The following is a 24,914-nucleotide window of genomic DNA, read 5'->3' on the forward strand; positions in this document are numbered from 1 at the left end:
TTCATTGTGTATGCTACAACTCTTAGGTAAATATCCATCTGTACGCCATCTTTATACTCTTGATATCTTTGCACTACAGCTCCTGGCTGTTAATATAGGCCTAATTGTTGTTCAGAACTTGTCACATTTCTCTGTCCTCCAAAGAAAACTATAGACTTTCCACGAATATGGCTATTCCCTCTGAAAATGTGCAGATTTATTGCACTTCCATCTTGTATATGTGCATAATATATAGTTAACAACATTTTTATGTCGACTATAAAAAACTTCTTTACATGAATTTGCGTAGGGCTATCTTGCAAGATAAATGAAATAAAGTTTGTTAGCATCTGATAATAGTGGTCGTGTGTTTGCCTAGTTTTAAGTCGAGAAACTGTCTAGATAAGGATTCAGGTCATGACCCCACCGTGAAATGTGAAGCCAGAAGAGAATTTATCAGGAATAGTTCCACGATATGTTTTGAAAACTTTTCTTCAGCATTTAATTTCACACCTGTCTGAGTTGTATTCTATATAATTCATACCTTGCCGCTGGCGGGGCGTGCAACTTTGAAACTTTTAGGAGTCATATTTAATTCATTATGTCAGCCATGTAACATTTATACTCTAATTATATGAACCTGAGACAACCAAATGTATAAAATATGTGACAAGGACACAAGTAAAACTAATTTTACATATATGCAAACATGGTTTTCTTTAGAATAATGTCATAAAATTAAACCGTTTTCATACAGTTTTCATAATTTAAATGTAAAATATTATTAAAATTATACAATTGTTAAAATAGTTGTTTGAACACTTTACAATTAAAATTATAAAATATTAAAACACAAAATAATTAAAACACTTGTTTGAACATATAATATTCACAATTTTTATGCCAAGAAGTTCCAAATCTATTTTAATTTGTGCAATAAATTCCAAGGGTTTTACACAAAAACAGAAACAATTGACAGGCATTGCCACCTTATACCTCTTAACATATCTATAAAGTTAGAAGTACTGTACATACTCAAACAGCTGTGAGTATCACAAGTTATTTTGTGCGAGATCGTGCGTATTTGCTTGGTTTCCGCACAAAACCAATCCGCGGTAAGTCTAAAATTCCACATTCAGTATTCCCAACCTAACACACATAACAATTTCCCTCTTCTTACCGTTTAAGTGACATATTGATTTTACTGCTTTAGGCTTTTAACATATTATTTTTAGAGACGTTCAATATAGTAATAATTATAAATTGGAAACTTTCACCTAAATTGCACTGTTAATTATTGTTTTTAAATATTTTCAAAAATTAAGTAAACTCTACAACTCCACTAAAGTTACTGCATTCGTGATGCAAGTGACATTAAGGAAGCCGTGAAAAATCAACAATATTCCAGACTCATCATAGACAGGGGAAAAAAAAGACAGACGTATATCACGGCCTGCTGGAGTATAGTAAACACAGAAAACATTTTAAAGGAACAATGTTGAAGATAGATATTTTTGTTTTGCAAATTTGCCGTTATTGAACAGAAACCAAGATGGAGATTTCATTGCAACTAATTAGAAATTCCTCTTTCAGGTATGTAATAAACGATCTTCGCACAAAATAATGTACGATACATGAGCGGTATGTTTTCTTTCAATTCTCGTAAATTAAAAAAGCTCAACTACGTTTCGCTTTTTCGAACCTTTCCTCGAACATGAAAACTTCAACATACCGCTCTTGTAACGCATATTACTATTTTGTTTCCCCTGAAAATTTCGAAAAAAGTTTCTAATATTGCATTATTCATTTTTATTGTTATTATATGAATATTAATACATTTAGGTAATAAATATACATATAAATTATTACAAAATATACTACAAAAATATTTTAGGTAATTGCAGTTGAATAGGCTATGCTTGGAGATTACACAATATAGTTCGAATTTATTATTAAGATACAAAATTAACAAAACACAATCGCCAAAAACCATAATACTATTCATTGGACAGAATCGGTACCCAATAAATCATGTAAAATGTCAGTTCTGCTTACATAAAACTATTGAAATTTTTCACCGATTCATCTTCAGTAATTACATAGTTCTTTTTTTATTTGTGTAATGAAACTACTGGTTTTATGTAGGCTACAGACTACAATATCGCATAATAAACATTTGCAACAGGCACGTATCTAAGTGGGTGGATAGGGTGCATTGACATCCCCCAGGAAGTTGTCCAAGGAGTGTGTGCAAACTGTCTGTGAACTCTGCCCCCCAAGAACGTGGAACCGTCGCATTTTAGTGAATAAGTCAGATAGGAACTTAAAAATATTATCTCCTTTAACGCGGTATTCATAGCAAAATCGCTAATCATAATTTCGTTTCTGTATTGAAGTAAGACACTAAAGTATTATGTTACTGTTTGAGAGACCCCTTTGAACACCTCTCACGAAATATAATTCCTGAATACGAATAACCAAGTAGAAGGTTAAAGCAAAACCACTGATATTCTTAAGGCTCTTTAGTGGGTACACAATATCTTGATTGTTTATTATATAATGATGATGACATCCAGTGACAAACACGAGCAAAATTGACCTTTTCAGGGACAAGAACTTAACTACAAAATGTTGCATTTAAGTATACTGAGCATAATATATTTTAGATCTGGGGGAACAGTTTAGTGCACAACGACATTCAAATGTTTCTAGGGGAGTTTTGTTGGGGGAAATAATGTTTTGTCAAGGGGGGAAATATGTTGTTAAGAACTTAAATATCTGCTGGAAACGGAAAATCGACGTAACGTACATTTAAATTGTTATTCCATGGAACGCCTCAATTGCACAGAGCTCCTACAAAAACCTTTCTGGTTTCGAAGGCATATAATTTACGTTCTATGAATCTGAGGTACATGAAAATAGGACCAATGAAAGAGAAACTCAAAAAGTTTAGTTTCAGCAACATCGTTTTCCTAGTTGGTAACAATGCCTTATAATAGCCTAAATGAACAAATTTGTTCATTGTTGAGGCGAAATGGCTGTTATAGAGGACAGAAAAGCTTGATTTTCATGTGAACCAGTCGGTTATTAATGTGCAAAGGCATTACCGAACAAAATCTGGTGCAGATCCACCCAGTCTGCTTACAATCCGTAAATGGTACACTGATTTTAAGACAAGATTCTTCGCAAGCGGTTGCGATTTCATCCGTACCGACTACAGTTGCTGCAAGCTCTAAAACCAGAGGACAAAGTGCTACGAAGAAATTTCTGTATAGGTATGCAGACTTTAATTGAAAACGATGGTGAATTTATTCGTTCCTTGGTATTTTCTGACGAAGCTACTTTTCATCTTTCTCGTAAGGTGAACAGACATAACCTCAGAACCTGGGGATCGAAAAATCTGCGTACCTACGTGGAACTTGACTATAGGCTTGATGTGTGCTGTGTTACCAAGGGGGGAGCACATTGAACATCTTTAAGGTAAGGAAGTAAATTTTTTGAGTTTCTCTTTGCATTGATACTATTTTCATGCACCTCAGATTCATAGAACGTAAATTACATGTGTTCGAAACCGGAGAAGTATTTTGTAGGAGCCCTGTATATGCGTCAGAAAGTCATTCTATTTCTTCGTAATGGTGATAGATTACTTCCGAAGTGTTTTGGGGTTGTCTTTGATTCACGTTTAAATTGTGCAGCCACTTTTCTCTTATTCTCGATTCTGGTGTGTACGGGTTTTCTTTTATTTCCGGCTGCTGCATTGAGTCACATGTCGTTGTTTGTTTGTTGTCATTAAATCCAACAATTGTGTGTATGTTTCTTGCATTTCTGTCAAAAATCCGACTAGGCAGTTGTGGTGGTGTGTCGTTAGACCTTATTTTTCTTTGTTCTGCGATATTTCCTCCAGAAGTGACGTGTGCACGCGACTCTGGGTTGGAATTAAGACTGTCGTAATGCGACGGAGAGTAATATGTGTTGTTCACAAGAATTTCGTCGGAGTGTACTTCATTAATATTGGGGAGAACATCAATGTATTCAGGAGCCTTTGTGGGCTCTTTCATTTGTGTTTTCTTGTTTCTTATATATCTTACAATCAACACCGACAGAACTCCCACAATTATAAGAACAGAAATGCAAATAATTGCAGAAAGCTCTGCTACTGATATTTCCAAATCATCCGAAGCGTTGTCGACTCTCAAAGACGAATTCTCTGAACTGGTTTGATTCTCATGTACAGGATGTAATAAGTGTATGCTCATATTGTTTGTGCCGTGCGATGCTCCCTGAACACTAAGCGAAACATCTTCTGTAAGAAGTGTTATCTCTTCTGGATCACATATCATTTTATTCATGACTTCATCCCATATTTTAAGCTCTTTGGATTTGCCACTAATACAAGAGATTTTGGAACAAATTCCTGTTTCTTGACAGAATTTCCAAATACCATGCAGTGAACAGTTACACGATAAAAGATTCCCTGAGAGATCTATACGTGCTAAATTCTTGAGATGGTCCAAAGAAGAATAATAAATCCTTTGGATCTTATTTTCGTTCACAAACAATGTCAACAAATTATGTAATTCCGAGAAAATATCTAAATTTATTTGCTTCATCTCATTTTTTCCTACGACTAGAGATTTAAGATTTTGTAGATTTACCAACATGTGTTTACTCAAAAGGTTTATCCTGTTTTCTGAGAGATCTAACTGTTCTAGATTCGTTAGCGTCCTAAATTGATCTTCGCTCAAATACTTTATATGATTACAACAAACGTTTAAAATTCTCAGTTTTGTTGTAGTATCGAATACAGTTGGGCCAAAGCTCTGAATCTTATTATGGCATAAAAATAGTTCTTCGAGATTCGTTAACGGAACAAACGCGTAACTAGGAATTAACGTTAAGAGATTTTCGCCCAAGTTGAGCTTGACCAGCTCTTTCGAAAATCCAAAGTCATCCTGATGAAGTATTTTGATCTTATTATTAGAGATATCTAATACCTTCAGGTGTCTTAAGTTGGAAAACACATTATGGAGAGATTCAAGTTCATTGTTGTTTAAAAGCAGTTCAACAAGATTATTTAAATTCAAGAATAGTTTATCATCAATCTTTCTAAGTCTGTTATAGTCAATATGCAAAATTCTAAGATGTTCTAGAGTTGCGAATGTGTCAGTATTTAGTTCACGTAACTTGTTCCTACTAATATACAACTTTTGGAGAGATGTCAGTCCCTTAAAGATGATTTCGGGAAGATATTCAAGCTGGTTATTGGATATGTCCAAAACTAAAAGACTTGTGGTTTGTAATGTGACATTTTCGAGCACTTCCGAATTTTGATCTAGTTCAGGGTTTTTCAGACCATGGTTCATTTCAAACACAAGACTTCCAAATTTCTGAATTTGATTGTTAGACAAATCTAGAGAAGTCAAGTGATTTAAATTTTTGAAAGCGTGGTTGTTGATAGATATTAGGTTGTTGTGGGCAAGGTTCAATAACTTCATATTTGGGGCACTTCCAAACGTATCTGAAGTGAAATTGTTTATCATACAGAAGTCCAAATACAACGAAATATTTTGGGTTGGAAGATTGAGAAATGAATCATCATCAAGGAATGACATCCTGTTTATACTTAAATAAAGGAAACTGAGTTTCTGGTGGTTCTTGAAAGTGTCTGGATGCAGATACTTGATCTTGTTGTGTTTTAGGTTTAGTACTTCCAAGTTCTCAACTCCGCGGAATGAACCTTTAGTGACGATGGAGATAATGTTCCTTGATAGGTCGATGTGCGTCAGTTTACGTTGTGAACGTCCAGCAAAAGCATCATCAGGGATGATGACGATTCTGTTGTCGGATGCATCCAAGATGATCGTGTCGTCGTGAAGTTGTATGGGCAACATTCTGAGAGAGAGATTGGAACAGTTGGCTGTAGTAGAGCTCTGGTACTCACACGGAGACGAAACCTGGACAGCAGCCTCTATAGAAGACAATAGGAACCCCAGATACAAGATCATGATGTCGCAACTGTTAACAGAACAATGAAAACGAGTTAAATAAAGTTTTTTTCTAAGTAGGATTAACAGGAGATTTCTGATCATTCTTGATATAATTACTTCTTATGTGGTTGTTCTATGCGGTCTAGATTCGCGGATTAAAAACAAGTTGAGAAAGATTAATTCTTAAGGGTATATGTACGTGAACGACCATTATCGGAAAATGTAGGCTCTAAATTTATAAAATTTCATAATGAAATGAACTCACAATTTGACAAAAATTACAAGGTACCACAAAAAGACTTATTAGAACTTAAATATCTGATAAAAGTTTAAAAAATGTTACTAATAATATTTTTAAGAATTCACTTTTTACTTTAAAATTTTGGAAAATTTAATTTAAAGTTTTCACACATTTTATTTCATAACTCCACAACCATTAGAGATATAATTCTGAAATTTTGTACACTGATTTAACACGAATTTATGCAAAACGTAGATTACAATAATTCCCATTTCTTTGAAAATAGAAAAATTAGGTCTCAAAACATTATGTAAATTTTAATATATTTTATATAGGACAACCAAAAAAATTAATTGTATTAAAATAAACAACTCTACATGTCTGAGAGTAGTCTACTTTTCAGAAATAAGTGTTTATTACATGCAGGAAAAATATTAAAGATGTCAGAGAGACCATAATAAAAGATGTAACTGCAGATTTTTTTTTCATACTCTGATAAAAACTTGTTTGAAAAATATTATTAGTAACCTTTTTTATACCTTTATCAGATATTTAAGTTCTAATAAGTCTTGTTGTGGTACCTTGTAATTTTTGTCCAATTGTAAGTTCATTTTCTTATAAAAGTTTAGCAATTTAAAACCTGCATTTTCTGATAATATTTGTGGTCGTTCACGTACATATACCCTTAAGATGTGTTGATGGTGTTGGTCGTTAACAGGGTAAATAATTCCAATTTATTATTTTTCGTATACTAAAGAGCGTTCTTTACTGAATAATTATTTTGTATACAGGGTGATTCAAGAGGACTTACCACCACTTTCGGAACATATTTTCCAAGACATTTTGAGCAAAAAATGTCATATGAACATGGGTCCTGTTCTCAAATATTTTTAAAGTTACACTAATTTGAAGTTGTTTGTAAAATACATAAGGGTAAAAGAATATTGCAAATAGAGAATAAACTATTGAGAAATATCATTTCTTTAATTAGCTAGTATTCTGAAGCTAAAATGTGTTATGAATTCCATAGATGCTTCGTACAGATTTTTTTAGTCAATTTTTAACTATAAAATTACATTATTCTTACGCATTTATCACAATTGTTACAATGTACGCCACTCTTGTAAACTCTTTAAGACTGTATATTAGGATTCAAAATTGAACTGTAAAGAATTGAGTCGCTAGAAGTGGTGTGATCTATAACAATTATTGTAACAGGTGCGTAAGAATGACGTAATTTCACTTAAAGCTTGAAAAAAATCTGTCCAAAGCAACTAAGGGATTAACAACACATTTTTAGCAGCTTCAGAATATTAGCCAATTAAAGAAATGAGATTTTTGAATAGTTCATTCTCTATTTGCAATATTCTTTTACCCTTAAAAATCTAGAGAAAAAATGTATTTTATAAATGTATACATTCAAATTAGTGTAACTCTGAAAATATTGACAATACGAACCATATTTATTTGACATATTTTTCTAAAAATGTCTTCGAAAATAAGCTTGGTAAGTGGCGGTAACACCTTATGAATCACCCTGTATAATTATATATATATATATATATATATATATATATATATATACTGAGAACAGTAACAAATATAAATGACACTCGGGAGGAAATTAAACGCAGAATAAATATGGGAAATGCCTGTTATTATTCGGTTGAGAAGCTTTTATCATCTAGTCTGCTGTCTAAAAATCTGAAAGTTAGAATTTATAAAACAGTTATATTACCGGTTGTTCTATATGATTGTGAAACTTGGACCCTCACTCTGAGAGAGGAACATAGGTTAAGGGATATTTAATTGTTTTACTGGAATTTTTTATTAAATTATTATTTATTTGTAATTATGATGGAATTAGTAATATTTCTATTTATAGTATTAAATCTTTGTTAAGATTTTAAAAGGAACTAGGCAAATAATAGTGTTCTCGCATGTTTATCAAAAACATCTTTTCTTGAATTTTAAGTTTGAGAATAAGGTGCTTAGGAAAATATTTGGGGCTAAGAGGGATGAAGTTACAGGAGAATGGAGAAAGTTACACAACACAGAACTGCACGCATTCTATTCTTCACCTGACATAATTAGGAACATTAAATCCAGACGTTTGAGATGGGCAGGGCATGTAGCACGGTATGGGCGAATCCAGAAATGCATATAGAGTATTAGTTGGGAGACCGGAGGGAAAAATACCTTTGGGGAGGCCGAGACGTAGATGGGAAGATATTATTAAAATGGATTTGAGGGAGGTGGGGTATGATGATAGAGACTGGATTAATCTTACACAGGATAGGGACCGATGGCGGGCTTATGTGAGGGCGGCAATGAACCTTCGGGTTCCTTAAAAGCCATTTGTAAGTAAGTAAGTAAGTAAGTATATATACTGAGAAGATTTTTATTCACTAAATATGTTTATTGAAATTGTGACACCATAATGACCAATATTATACATTTAACTTTAATTACTATGTTTCTGAAATCTGCGTTTTCTAAGTTATTAGTAGGCTTAAACTTTGTAGAGGAACTGCACTATTTGAACTGAACTTAAGAGATCTTCAGGCTATCTTACCTGATGTATAATAATATTACCATACCAGATTTAATGAAATATTAAAATTATTTTGGCAAACATTTCATTATAGGAGGTAAAGTTAAATTTTTTAATTATAAAAAAAAATTAAAATATGTCCCAAAGTCATGATATTTAAAGGAACCCAGTTCTTTTTGGTAATAGAGCTCCTACTACTTCTGAGTCAATGTGATTAAAATGTTTTTGAAATCTGAAATGTGGGAAAGGAGTAAATTATAATAATGTATGTGTACGTACTCCAATTATTAATGAAAACTTATGTGGTTATTATTTTTTTCAATAAGTAATGCAATGCATTGGAACTTCTAATACATATTCACAGTATACACAGGATATAATGCACAAAAAAATGCTGTAGTTGTATTAGAACTGTAAATTTAACATTGCAGTGTATTTTTTATAATCATACTCTTTTCTCGCACTTACCGATGTTGCATATATGCCTCGTAAGCTGACAGTACCACACGTTGCCTCGTTGCTATAGAAACAAAAGTAAAACAGTGCTGTAATAATTGCTTAATACTCATTTGATGAATCTGTGCCGACGAAAGTTTCTGGAACTAACTCAACGCTGTATATGACGGCATTTGGTTGCCATAGAAACATGCTACTAGCGCTCTTCTCAGAAAACTGCACTCGTGTATCAAATAGCTAACACCGTCCCAGTGCGGCAAGTAAAATGATCACATTTACTTGGAAAAATTAAACGTTTGTACAATTCGAGCAGTTATTCTACTTTATTTGGTGCAGTATTGCTATTATCCCGGCGTTACATAGAAATATACATTGTATCAAAAAAAAAAAAAAAAAAAAAAAAAAAGGAAAGATTTTATGCAAAAATTTTGATTGCGAATTCTATGAAATTCATTAAAAGTACCCGTTGATTTTCGTAGGGTAGTGTAATTATTTAAGGTAATGTTTAGTAGTAGGCCTAATTTAGTTACAAAAGTACAGGTTTAGATTAATCGCCTAAGAAGGCATTCTGCAGAGTTGCTACATGTTTTTAATTTTTCGGAAAACTCAGACTTCCAATTAAATTATTATTTGTCCGAGACATTATTTGGCTGAATTTGCTCCTTTAACACGTTATATAATCTGGTGTGAATTAATGTAAGGCTTTTCCTTTCTTTCTGTAGGCTATATAAAATTAATGTTAAGTAATGAATAAATAAATAAGTAGATTAAAATTATTAAATAGATAAATAAAATAATGACTGACTTAGTAAGTAAATAAATGAATAAATAAATAAAAAATTAATAAACACCGGTACATGCGTAAATGAATAAATAAATACACTAGTAAATAAATGAAAGATAAATAAATAAACATATAAAAAGAAGAATAAATAACTAACTAAAAAAGAAATAATTCATACGACTAAGTAAATAAATAAACAAAGAAGTAACTCTAAATAAATAAATGAATAAATAACTAAACAAAGAAGTAATTCATAACTAAATAAATAAACAAAAAAGCAACTCACATATAAATAAATAAATAAACAAAGAAGTAACTCTAAATAAATAAATTAATAAATAACTAAACAAAGAAGCAGTTCATAACTAAATAAATAAATAAACAAAAAAGAAACTGACATATAAATAAATAAATAAACAAAGAAGTGACTCTAAATAAGTTAATTAATAAATAACTAAACAAAGAAGCAGTTCATAACTAAATAAATAAATAAACAAAAAAGAAACTCACATATAAGTAAATAAATAAACAAAGAAGTAACTCTAAATAAATAAATTAATAAATAACTAAACAAAGAAGCAGTTCATAACTAAATAAATAAATAAACAAAAAAGAAACTCACATATAAAGAAATAAATAAATAAACAAATCAGTAACTCATAACTAAATAAATAAATATCGAAGTGCATAACTAAATAAGTAATGAAGTAAATAAGTAAAGGGTTGAATGAATGAATGAATGAATGAATGAAACTTCAAAATATCCATTGAGAACGCTCTCCATTTTTACAACTCACATGGTTTGGTCCACATTATATTAAATTTCTGTACCTATCTGAGAGCGTTTCAGAGTGTGGTGCCTCAACGTCAAAGACTTGCTACTTTTAACATTGCAAGGAAACCAGTGTCGTTAGTTCAAATAACGCATAAGCCGCCTTAAGGCATGGATGTTTGTTCATTTTTTATTTTATTGGGTTATTTTACGACGCTGTATGAACATCTAGGTTATTTAGCGTCTGAATAAAATGAAGGTGATAATGCCGGTGAAATGAGTCCGGGGTCCAGCACCGAAAGTTATCCAGCATTTGCTCGTATTGGGTTGAGGAAAAACCCGGAAAAAACCAATGTGTAAGCCAAGTGAAAGTAAATATTCTACACGTTCAAATATTGAGGGACGGGCAACGAGCAAAGAAAGAAAAGACAAACTAACAAAATTCTACCCGATTTTACATGTATTAAATGACATGAATTGGATTGTGAACTTGATTACATAAACTGTCGAATTAAAGTTGGGTTTGTTTGAAAGTTTTTAGTTCAAATATTTAGAATGCCTTCTACACGATACGTCATATTTACTCAAAACTTTGACACTATATTGCAGTTCTGTTTCTGATTTATATACATATTTACAAAACATACTCCCCATTGTTCAAATACGCTTTCGTCAAATGAAATCACGTTCACTTCCCTGCCTCCATTGTGCAGGGTTTCATTCTCTGTGTTGCCTGACTTAAGCTCTACACCATAATTGAACACGAATAAATTTTATGTAATATTCTTCCCAGTACATTTACTTTCCGTTGATCTTGATAATTTTTCTTGCAGAATTATGAATTCATAGATAATCACTTAACCAGTCCAGTTGTCACGGATGTTATATTTTTACTATTTTCAAACTCTATACATTGAAAATAATTTTTATTATTAGAGTAAGGGAGGGGATTGTCGAATAGGTCTGGTAATGTCGGATAATCTCGGATAACATATTTCTTTTCCATCGAATGGTGCAATCTGATGTGAAAATAATGCATTACGTTCTCTACAAGTAGACGAACATCTGCATGAATAGCCATTACTGTTGAGTGCTTCACTGTGTGTGAATAACGTCTTTTTAACGCTTCTGCCAAAAAAAAAAAAAAAAAAAAATTGAGGGTAAGTAATGTGATTTATTCGTTACAAGTTATTCTTATATTTACACAACATGGTATGCACTGTTTTATATACCATATATAAGGCTTCTTAATTCTCTAATTGCAGAAATGCTATCGACAACATGTTTCATGCAGCTGGCTTGTTTTACTGTTTGTGAAGAGTCGGCCAATGTCGGATACTAGCTGAGGGCAATGTCGGATACTAGCAGAGGGCATTGTCGACTGTCTTTCAATGCTGCTCGCTATATAAAAGCTGCCTTAAACCCATTTATATGTTTTCTATAACAAACAACTACATTTTTACTCAGGGGTATTTTTAATTAATGTAAGTAATTAATTTTCTAATGAATAGAATATTATGAAGTAACGAATTGTTTCTTCTTCTGATATTTTTAGATGCATAAAATAAAAGAAAAAAGAGATTCATTCTAGAAAAATGGAAGTCTGAAGATATGGTAAATGCCATTGTCGCAGTACGGGAGAAAAGAATGGGCTATCTTGCTGCTTCCAAAAGATTCAATGTACCTCGATCAACATTATTTGATTATGTACGGTCCAACTCTGAGCCCACCAAAGCCGTTAAATCGAAACTTGGACGAAAACCAATACTCCCAGCTTCACTTGAAGAGAAGCTAGTTGACTATGTGTTAATGATGGAGAGAAAATATTTTGGATGAACCAGAAATGATGTTAAAAGGCTTGCATATCAGTTGGCTAAACAGAACACTATTGTAATGGTTTCTGATATGCAATATATTATTTTAAATGCATTATCATACCTCTTACATAATAATGTCTAATGTATCCGACATTAGCTTCCCATTCTGTCAGTGATGATATTATTTCTGTTTTGTCTTTGAAAGTTATACAGCAAATACGTATTATGTAAATTACCTAATACTTATGTACAAAGTCGACCTGGTTGGCAAGTTGGTATAGCGCTGGCCTTCTATGCCCAAGATTGCGGGTTCGATCCCGGGCCAGGGCGATGGCATTTAAGTGTGCTTAAATGTGACAGGCTCATATCAGTAGATTTACTGGCATGTAAAAGAACTCCTGCGGGACAAAATTCCGGCACATCCGGCGACGCTGATATAACCTCTGCAGTTGCGAGCGTCGTTAAATAAAACATAACATTTAACTTATGTACAATCTGCAGGAACCCCAAGAGGTTATTATGATACTAAGTAATTCCAGTTCTAACTTTTTTCAATTACCTTTATTTTGAAACATCAAAATGGTATCCGACAATACCCTCCCTTACTCTACAATCAATTTAGAAGATTAGTATCATTTTACAGAAAAAAGTTGTTGAATACAATTTATTATTATTCCAGAAAATAAAGAAAAGTTTCTGTCACGAATGTTACAAGATTTGTGAACTCACTTCACACCTTATTAACAAAAATTGTAAAACTCAGGTCTCTGTCTCAAGCAAAAGGAGATTCATTCTCATAGTGTGCATGTGAAAGCTATACAAATCTCATGGCATGCAATTACGTCACAGAAACATAATCGGTAATATTTTACAGCTCTTTCTTATGTCAGGGATGTTACAATACATATATCTTCTCACGTACCTATGTTACAGATGAGTTAATTTATTTTCCATGTTGAATCTTTCGTACACTACTTTTAACACTTGAATATAAATAATTGATTAAATGGCGATTTTACTCGTGTTAATTATGTAAGCATGTGCGGCTTACAGCTGTTTCGGTGTTCCTATGACACCATCCTCAGAGCCTTCTGTGTCTCGGCGCCATCTCAACTTCGCTGCCTGTTGTGTGGGTGCGTTCGTGTGATGAAGAGTTGTGTCAAATAGTATGTGTGTGTTCTGAAATTGATCTGTGTGTTCATAATTTGATTAGGATGTGTTTTAGTGTGTCTGTATATTTCATATTGTTCTAGTACAACCCAAAAACCAAAAACTGAACACACTAGAACAATATGAAATATACAGACACACTAAAACACACCCTGATCAAATACTCAACTCTTCGTCACACGAACGCACCCACACAACAGGCAGCGAAGTTGAGATAGCGTCGAGATCTAGTAGGCTCTGAGGATGGTGTCATAGCAACACCGAAACAGCTGTAAGCCACACATGCTTACATAATTAACACGAGTAAGATCGCCATTTAATCAATTATTTTATTTATTTTATTTTAGTAGGTTATTTTACGACGCTTTTTCAACATCTTAAGTTATTTAGCGTCTGAATGAGATGAAGGTGATAATGCCGGTGAAATGAGTCCGGGGTCCAGCACCTAAAGTTACCCAGCATTTGCTCATATTGGGTTGAGGGAAAACCCCGGAAAAAACCTCACTCAGGTAACTTACCCCGACCGGGAATCGAACCCGGGCCACCTGGTTTCGTTGCCACAGATGAGTTAATGCCCTTCATTTTTTTCAGTTTCAAAACAACTGTGACATTTCTAAGTCAAAATATTCACTTGAACTCTAAGATTAATTGCTATTAACCCAATCTACTTAAAATAAATGGCAGAATGAATATAGTACAGAGTAAAAAGTTTCTTAATCCCGAAGCTATGGAATTAACAGTGCAGACTCTCAAAATATTTCTTTAACAATAGCTCCTTGAAAAATATACATTAACAGCTGATCTCTCTATGAGTAAGTGCTGCAAACTTTAGGGAAACAAAAAGTAACCATTACCCAGCCAAGACCACTTGGATTCAGTGCCCATAAAACTTGTAAAATGTTTCCTTTTTGAAAATAAAACATCGGGATATTAAAATTTATAGCCTTATCTATGTCTTAGAGTAATAATAAACAAATATTTATATAAAGACTTTTTCATTGAAATTCCCAGTTTTCCCGGAATTGCTATTTTGCATTTTAACTTGAAATATTTATGTGCATGAAATTCGATAAATTTGGCCTCACGGTGACGTCATTAATCACAGTAGACCTCGAATGACTCAAATTACGATGACGTGTTAAAACATAGTTTCAGTCTACCCAGCCATAATGAAACATAAACAAAAAATAAATTAATGTGACATAATGAATTCATTTTTTTAAGTGTAAGAGCATAACTAGAATATATTCCATTTAATTTGAATTGAATCAAAAAAATATTATTTGTACACAAATGGGTATGATTAATAACGCAGGGAGTATGAACACAGAAGTAGCTAATAGGCCTGTAGCATAGTTTAATTTATAATTCTAAATTAGTTCCTTAATTCTGGTGTTATTGTCCGAATGAATCCAGTTCTCTATAATGTCATCTGTTCATTATAATACACTCAGGGACAAAAAAAAACCGGACACTTCTATATTTGCTTGTATTTTGTTCCCAATTATTTCAAACTGAAACAAAACCCATTTAAACAAAATAATGTTTCATTTAGCACCTTATACGACAACATTTGAAAAAAAAAAAATCTCTGATGAGAAAATTTACAAAAAAATACAAAGGGCGTATAACTATGGCATCATTTGGTCTAACTGTTTTTTTTTTTCATTTGATGGTGCCTTAAACATTAAAAACTCTTTTTAGTAACGGGTATTACCCCCTCTGGCTTGAATAACTGCATCCATACGTCTTGGCATGCTCTCAATTTGGTTAGCAATGTCTTCTTGAGGAATAAGTTCCCATTCTTCGCCAAGTGCTCGCCTCAACTCTTATAACGATTCTGGTCTCGGTCGTCTATTCTTAACACGCCGTCCCAGCATGTCCGACATGTGTTCAATTGGGTTCATGTCTGGACTCCTTGCTGGCCATGGAAGAACATGAATTCCCACTTCTTGGAGATAATCTCCGACCGAATGGGCAATATGCGGCCGTGCATTATCATGCATTAAAACAAAATTATCGCCTACAAATTGGCCAAATGGCACAACATGACCAGCCAAACATTCATTTATATACCTATCAGCTGTTAGTCTTCCATTTTCAACGAAAACCAACTCTGTACGAGCATCCGTACACACTCCTGCCCAAACCATCACTCCACCACCTCCATACGGCACATTTTCGGAAATGCAACACTGTGAAAATCGTTCTCCTCTCCTTCTCCAAACTCTTTCACGTCCATCAGATGAGCACAGATTGAAACGGTACTCATCGGTGAACAGAACACAGCTCCACTGTCCATTTCTCCAATCCCTGTGATCATTTGCAAAACGCAATCGTTCAACTCGATGCATCCTGAGAAGTCTGGGACCAGTTGCAGGTCTACTTGATATCAGTCCACTTGCTTTCAACCTCCTTCTAACTGTTTTGGCCGAAATTGGGCGTCCATGCATGTTAACAAATTGCTGGGCTACACTAGTAGCTGGCAGGTTGTGCTCCCTAAGAACTCTCAACACCATATACCTGCCTTCATTTGGATTTGTAGCTCTTGGACGACCCGAACCTGGTCTTCTGGTATATTCTAGGGTCTCTCTATACCGTTTTATGGCATCATGGGTTGTGCTTCTAGCCATATTCATAACATTTGCAATGTAATGTACACTGCGTTCATCATCGTAAAGGGCTACAGCTCGAGCCACATCTTCAGGTCGCATCTTGTTTTAAGACAAATGTTACAACCCCACTTAAACTCAGAAAATGTAAAAATAAAGAAATAACGAATGATAACGATAATGAAGCACAAAATGGTTGAGACAAAATTGTTATAGCTGATACTCCGAAAGCAAAATTGGAATATTTGGTTGTAATGGCTTGTTTATAAAACAAAAAACAATCAACAATGTATACACGTCTCCATAACAACAGATGGCTATCATAATATTGTGTGAGAAGATAATGTTTTGCAAAATACCAGCAAATATTAAAGTGTCCGGTTTTTTTTTGTCCCTGAGTGTATTTCAAACAACTCATTGACGTGATGTTGATGTGTGAATCGCTTCGACTATCAATTGCATTGTTGTCTGCAGACTAGGCCGCATGGAATGAGGAAGCGATTATTAACGGGAAGGCTACGCCTTGTTATATTTAAATTCGGTAAGCATAAGGCTAGAAATGAAAAGAAATATCAAATTGTATTTTAAGTTGTAAATATAGATACTCTCCAACCATGCGCACAATAAAAATCACGAACAAATATAACGTTTCACGAAATTATAGGGATTCGAGGAATCTCCTGTCACTTGTTTTTTGAACTTAAAAAACAAGTCCCCCAAACATGAAAGAGCTGTGCTATATACATAATTGCTTTTATAATTGACTCTCTAATTTATTCTGATTCAATTTTCCATTGTTTATTGCAATTAGTACGCGCCTATGTCAGTAATAGGAAAAAAAAAATCCTCGCATAATTTGTTGAATTTTGTATTTGCTTACTTACGTGCAATTCAAGACTTGTTCAACTTCGTTTCAGTTGTCTCTTCTTGAGAATGCAACGCTCTGCGACTGAGATAGTTCTTATCTAATCTCGTGCGCCATTTGGATCTCTTTTGTTTACTAGAAATGAATGCTTAAACAAGACTTAGTTTGCGTTTGAATGCATGACCTTCATCGTTCTGCCTAGGATTCAAGTAAAACAACGGAAATAATGGGTGCAATTGTAGAAACGAAAACAAATGACTAATAGGGCGATGATGCCAATGATAAATGTGATTTTCAATTATGTTCCTACGAGGCTGCAGTGTTTTAAGAGTAGAATGCAATACACCGATAGTCATTGATATTAGTCGTAGTCACAATTTGATAATGCGAGAAATTCGTTTTAAATAAGCTTATGTGGGAATCAAAGAAATCTATAATCATGTCTTCTATGTAAAATTATTGAATAGTAAATTAATTAAATTCAAAAATCAACAATGCTGCATATCTTTACGCAAAAATACGCATCTGTTAACAGGTGCATAACTTTACTATGCTGCCTGCTATATCTTTACGTAGAACTACGCAAGGTGATTATCTGTTAACAGGTGCATAACTTTACTATGCTGCCTGCTATATCTTTACGTAGAACTATGCAAGGTGATTATCTGTTACAGGTGCATAACTTTACTATGCTGCCTGCTATATCTTTACGTAGAACTACGCAAGGTGATTATCTGTTAACAGGTGCATAACTTTACTATGCTGCCTGCTATATCTTTACGTAGAACTACGCAAGGTGATTATCTGTTAACAGGTGCATAACTTTACTATGCTGCCTGCTATATCTTTACTTAGAACTACGCAAGGTGATTATCTTTTACAGGTGCATAACTTTACTATGCTGCCTGCTATATCTTTACTTAGAACTACGCAAGGTGATTATCTGTTACAGGTGCATAACTTTGCTATGCTGCCTGCTATATCTTTACTTAGAACTACGCAAGGTGATTATCTTTTACAGGTGCATAACTTTACTATGCTGCCTGCTATATCTTTACGTAGAACTACGCAAGGTGATTATCTGTTACAGGTGCATAACTTTGCTATGCTGCCTGCTATATCTTTACTTAGAACTACGCAAGGTGATTATCTTTTACAGGTGCATAACTTTGCTATGCTGCCTGCTATATCTTTACTTAGAACTACGCAAGGTGATTATCTGTTACAGGTGCATAACTTTGCTATGCTGCCTGCTATATCTTTACTTAGAACTACGCAAGGTGATTATCTTTTACAGGTGCATAACTTTACTATGCTGCCTGCTATATCTTTACGTAGAACTATGCAAGGTGATTATCTGTTAACAGGTGCATAACTTTACTATGCTGCCTGCTATATCTTTACGTAGAACTACGCAAGGTGATTATCTTTTACAGGTGCATAACTTTACTATGCTGCCTGCTATATCTTTACGTAGAACTACGCAAGGTGATTATCTTTTACAGGTGCATAACTTTACTATGCTGCCTGCTATATCTTTACGTAGAACTACGCAAGGTGATTCTCTGTTAACAGGTGCATAACTTTACTATGCTGCCTGCTATATCTTTACGTAGAACTACGCAAGGTGATTATCTGTTAACAGGTGCATAACTTTACTATGCTGCTTGCTATATCTTTACGTAGAACTACGCAAGGTGATTCTCTGTTAACAGGTGCATAACTTTACTATGCTGCCTGCTATATCTTTACGTAGAACTACGCAAGGTGATTATCTGTTAACAGGTGCATAACTTTACTATGCTGCTTGCTATATCTTTACGTAGAACTACGCAAGGTGATTATCTGTTACAGGTGCATAACTTTACTATGCTGCCTGCTATATCTTTACGTAGAACTACGCAAGGTGATTATCTGTTAACAGGTGCATAACTTTACTATGCTGCCTGCTATATCTTTACGTAGAACTACGCAAGGTGATTCTCTGTTAACAGGTGCATAAATTTACTATGCTGCCTGCTATATATGTCTTTACGAAGAACGTATGTAACAAGGAGAATAGAGGGAGAACACAAAGAGAGCAAGGAGAATACATGGATAATGGGAAGAGAAAGAGAACATGGGTAGGAAAAAGAGGACGAGGGGAAGACCGGGAGAACATGGTGAACACGAAGAAAACAAGAGGAACACATTAAGAGGAAGGAGGACATAAGGAAAAGGGGAACACAATAGGAACGAGAAGAAAACAAAGAACAAGGGAACACAAGGGAATCAAAAGGAGCAAGGGAAACACAAGGAGAACAAGGAGAATAAGTGGAAGACAAGGAGAAGGGTAACAGGAGGAAAGAGTAACACGAGAGGAACAATGGAAAAAGGGAAACATAAGAGGAACAAGGGAAAACACAAAAGGGACAATGATAACACAAAGGAAATAAGGGGACGCAAGGAGGAAAGTGGGAAATCAAGGACAAGAAATAAGACAAGGATCACAAAGATAGAACAAAGAGGACGAGGGGAAGGAAAGAAGAAGAAGGGGAACACAAGAAGAGCAAGGGAAAAACAAGGGGAACACAAGAACAACAAGGTGGACACAAAGGGAAAGAGATGAACACGAAGAGAATTAGGAGATCTCAAGGAGAGTGAGAAAAATGCAAGGAGAAAAGGGGAAAAGTAAGGAGAATACAAGAAGAAAAGGGGATCTTAAGGAGAATAAGAGAATTACGAGGAGAACGAAGGGAATAGAAGGAGAAGAAGAGAGATATAAGTAGAACTAGGAGAAGATAAAGAGAATAAGGAGAGCAAAAGATAACAAGCAGAATAGGGTGAATACAAGGAGGACAAGCGAAGAGGTTGCGTTTTTATGTTTTGGTCAATTCCCAAATTACCTCTCCATGCCTAGCAAGAAGAAATACGTAACGTTAAAAAGTAAATCTGCAATGTCTGTTAAAAAAAAAAAAGTCGGAGGCACCGATTTTGGCAGATGACCTCGATGACATTTCCAGTAGGCGAGCCAATATTGTTTGTGTAAGCTGCGAGAATGAGATGCGATAACATTCTGAGTCGTTCATATTTTCATAACAGCAGCTCATATCAATTATCCTTATTATGAAACACACCACGGTACAGTCCTACTCAAAGAATACCGTACCTTTAATAAATGTAAATGACTCCGTTCGCAATGATTTTACAATACGTCTCCTACATTTTGTAAATTAAATTAATTCTTAATTAAAAGGAAAAAGCATTGCATTGCGCATATATATATATATATATATATATATATATATATATATATATATATATATATATATAATCCTACACTTACCAGATCAATATACAAGATTTGTCCAGTAATAATCTAGGGATCGTCTACTGGTGGTGCGAAAATTCAAGTTCATAAAATTACGATTCTTCTTAATAATCAAAATATAATTTGGTTAATTGGGTAAAATTGCATGCTGCGGAAGTTAGATTTATATAAGAGTATAATAAATAGGATTGTAATGGATATTACAAGGGCAATAATTTCTTCACACGCAATTGTGAATAGAACAGAGAAGAAAGCATTTTAAAATATTCGAAATCGTACAAAATATCGGAGAAACCAATTTTCCCTGCACAAATTGCACCAATTGAAAAATATAATTACCATTCACAATAAATACTATATTTTATGGATTGTAAAAAGTTGTTATTAATCTAGAGGTATAAAAAAATACGTACGTCATTCGGCTAAGCCGGGTAACGCTACAGACTACCATTATTTCATAACCTAGACACCTAGAAAAGGCACAGTTGAACGCTTACTTTTGTGACACTTTTGGCTAGAATATGCTTTTCGAACTCTACGATTACTCAAATTTCGTTGTTATATCGTGTCTCTGGTCGAGACCTTCCAGAAACTATCGAGTTCCCTGCGTTACAGGGGAGTGCTCAGACCTCGTGACTTTCTACACAAATACAGAAACGCGGAAGTGGTGGACACCACTCAGTTTTATCATGCATGGGGTGCAGTGTTAGAGGATCAATATGCACAACGAAACGGAGGTCGACAATTGTACAGGAAGGTATAAAAACCAGAGACAAACGAAGGTTGGCCTTACTGTTCACTATAAAAGACTTACGAATATGTTTCCCCCAGTGGCGGCTCGTGGGTATTGAATTCAGGGGGGTGCATACAAAAATAAAAAAGCAACTTACCTTATTTAAAGATTAGTCCCATGCGCCTTGTCTTGTAGGTTGCAAACTTTTTAATCATCATCTTATTAAAATCCGATATTTCGTTTAACATAGTCTTTACAATGGAAAACATAGCTAATGCGGTCAGTCTCCTCTCATCGTATTTCTGAGATAGGATTTTACTCTCTTCAAACACGAAAAGCAACGTTCTGGTTCGGAAGTTGTCATTGGTATGGTGATAGCTATGCGTAGTAGTTCTACAACTTCTGAAAATGAGGCTTGCAAGTTCTCAGATAGAAGAAACTGCAAGAGCTTGACTGCGTCACTGATATTTCTGAATTCTTGTCTCTGATACAACACAGTGAGTTCCGTTTTTAGTTTGTCTTAATCGTACATTTCTCCTGAATTGTTAAGGTACTGAACTGAATAGACTGTAAATATTGTACAGAATTAAACATGGTCGCACTTGTTATACTCACAACATTAATGAAAATGTATTTAAAACTGCACGCTACTCACAAACTGCTGCAAATTTTGCAGCGCCTTGAAACTCTGGATTCACGGCGAGGGGCAGCAGGGGTGGGGTAAAAGTAACGCGCAAAGCATCCGAGACGAGACTGGCAGCTCCAGGGGAGGAAGTGGCTTCACCCTATAGTCCTTGTCTCTGGTTTCGCCCTGGCAGCACCAGGGGAGGAAGTGACTTCACTAACGATTGCGTGCATGTCAATGAGAGCGAAATTAAAAAAAAAAAAAACAAATTCGAGCCTCTAAATAGAGACTGTATAATAAATGTATTTGACAACATAAAACGAGACATGAGCCACAAATGTCTGGGGGTGCTGCAGCTCCGCAGCCCCCCTTCGAAAGCCGCCCCTGGTTTCCCCCCTTCCTACGTTCTATCGACTGCTACGTATTTATTAAGCTGACTGACAAGGGAAGTACCCCAGCTCGAACGGCTAAAACCGAGTGTAAATGCGTTTAAAATACAGAGCTGTGCTTGTTCTACCACGCATCAAGATTATTTATCTGTAAAACTCCGCAGTGGTGTGCAATCAATGATTGAAGAATAACGATCTAATGACTAGAGAAGCACAAATCGCTGAAGAAACAACGCCGTGTAACAGACAGTTATGACAAGCAGATCCACAAAATACATAAATGAGGTATTATGTGGCAAGAAGCTACACGGCATTTCCTTTAAATAATATATACGAGTATAGGGTATTTTAAAAGTCAGTTCAAACATTAAACCGCTATAAATATTATAATATGAGATAGGGAAAAAACAAAAACATCACAGTGTTGGGCAAACAACGGGGTTTACAAAACATTGGGAAGATTTCCGCTGTTCTCTTGTTCAACGTACAGCTTTCTTTCTGGGACACCATGCATAGCATTTTGCAGATAATGTCTTGGAATATTGGCAATTTCTTGAGAGATGACATCTTTCAGTTGCAGTAGGGTTGTTGGATGTGTCAGGAAAACTCGTTCATTAAGGTAACCCCACAACAAAAAGTCGGCCGGATTGAAATGTGGAGATCGCGGAGGCCACATTGTTGGAAAGTGCAATTTCTTTAATGATCATTTCAGTGCATGGATAGCAATCGTGGTAATATTGAGTGACCTGCAAGGTCACCGGACCTTATAATTTGCGACTTTGCTTTGTAGGGAATTATGAAAGATAAAGTATTTGCCACCAAACAGAGAAACCTGGAACATTTGAAGACCATGATGAGATACAGTTTCAATAATAACCCATAACTTATGTGAAAAGATATGAAAATCAGTGATAAAACGTTGTTTTAAATGCATAGAGAATGACGGTGGATACTTTGAGTAGTTTGACTAGTCGTATGGGTGTAAGTTAGTTTTATTATTGTATGTTGCCTCAGTACCGAATTTTCGAGTTTGCGACTTATGAAGTACCCAGTGTTTTAGTGTATCTTATTTATTTCGCTCATACGATGGTAATTTGTTAAATATAAATTTGAAAGTAACGGCTCATTTCTTATTGTTATTTTTGTTGTTTTATTATTTTAGTTGATATCTCATCTTATATTTACTTAACTTTTAATATTATGGTAATGTTACATTAATATTGCTTTTAATTGTTATGAAATAGTCTAATATATGAAAAATGTGAAATAATTTAAATGAAGTTGAAATGCAATCCTATCACATTTCGGAGAAGTTTTTGGACTTAATAAATTTTGACCCCGCCATATTTTCTGGAATCCTCGAAAAACAATACCTGCAGAAAAGTACATTCTATTATCCATGTGCTAAAAAGGATAAATGTTCATCTCCCCTCTTGCTTAAAAAAGTCCCTTGTGCAGACGCTTGTATGCTGACATTTTACTGACTGACCTCTCCAGCGACAACAAAACGAAACTTCAACGTGCTCATAATTTGAATGTACGTTTTGTAAGCAATGTTCGTAAATATGATCATATTACCCCATTCCTGGAAGCAATAGGTTGGCTTAAACTAGATAAGAAAAGAAATTTACATTCACTTTTCTTTCTCTTCGAAATCTTGAACTCTTCTATCTTCTATTCCTTCGTACCTGTCGTCTCGCTTCACTTACCTTTCTTCCCAACACAATCTGAACACATGCTCTCGTCATGAAACAATACTAACAATACCATCCCATCGCACCTCCTCATACTCATCCTCTTTCACAATAGCCCTGCCAAAACTCTGGAATTCGTTACCTGCTAGCATCAGGGACTGTCGAAATAAAATTGAATTCAAACGCAAACTTACTAGGCATTTGGTCAGTAATTGATTTCTTGTAAATAGTTCTCTTAATCTATCACAAAATATTTCAATATCCAGTAATTTCATCACTATACAATTTTGTTATGCTAGGTTTAATTTGTAATTCAGTAAATATAAAATATTCTTTGCTTTTCTATGATAAATTATCTAGCTTTAATTAATCAGGTAATCTTTTCGTACTTTGATTTTTATTGTAATTGTAATTGTAAATTTATACTAATTGTAATTTTATTTGTAATTGTAATTGTAAATTTAATACTAATTGCAATTTTATTCTTCATATTATAGTTGGAATCTCCTGGTAGAGGGGCAGAGAAGGCCTGACGGCCTTATCTGTACCAGGTTAAATAAATAAATAAATACTACTAATACTGCAATATAAAATTTACGCGGAAATGGCCAGTGTACGTGTATATCAACTAGGGAACTATTTTCTGTTCTGGACTCCTGCTTATATTTAGTCTGCATTGTTTCACTTGCCTTGAAATAAGAACCCTTGATTGCTTGGAGACTCAAATAGGTATTCATGTGGTAGCGAGGCTTGGACAATGGAGACTGCTGATAGAAGCCCCTAAGACTTTGTGCTTACAGTGAATAAAGTGACAAATGAGGAGGTATTCAAGAAAACGACTGCAAATGGAAGTCTAGGGGAGAACCTCAAAGAACGAAGAGATAATCTAATATGACACATTTTGGGATATGAATGGCTTAGAAAAA

At 34.4% G+C, this 24,914-nt stretch overlaps 2 protein-coding genes across 4 annotated transcripts in view; one reads left to right on the top strand and one right to left on the bottom strand.

The window, feature by feature from the left end:
• LOC138713870 (GTPase-activating Rap/Ran-GAP domain-like protein 3) overlaps nucleotides 1-24,914 on the top strand; it is an 878,969-nt gene that overhangs the window by 63,793 nt on the left and 790,262 nt on the right. The window lies entirely within an intron of this gene.
• Nucleotides 727-17,343, bottom strand: LOC138713868 (insulin-like growth factor-binding protein complex acid labile subunit). Of its 2 annotated transcripts, XM_069846334.1 has the most exons (3): nucleotides 17,257-17,312; nucleotides 9,230-9,281; nucleotides 727-5,994 (listed from the first exon to the last, which is right to left on the bottom strand). In XM_069846334.1, the coding sequence occupies exons 2-3, from the start codon at nucleotides 9,238-9,240 to the stop codon at nucleotides 3,594-3,596; spliced, it is 2,412 nt and encodes an 803-aa protein (XP_069702435.1). In that variant the 5' UTR covers nucleotides 9,241-9,281; nucleotides 17,257-17,312; the 3' UTR covers nucleotides 727-3,593. The 2 variants fall into 2 exon arrangements, with proteins under 2 accessions (XP_069702435.1, XP_069702436.1); XM_069846335.1 differs by lacking the exon at nucleotides 9,230-9,281 and having other exon boundaries at nucleotides 17,257-17,343.

This window comes from Periplaneta americana, chromosome 14 (assembly GCF_040183065.1).
Source record: "Periplaneta americana isolate PAMFEO1 chromosome 14, P.americana_PAMFEO1_priV1, whole genome shotgun sequence".
NCBI lineage: Eukaryota > Metazoa > Arthropoda > Insecta > Blattodea > Blattidae > Periplaneta > Periplaneta americana.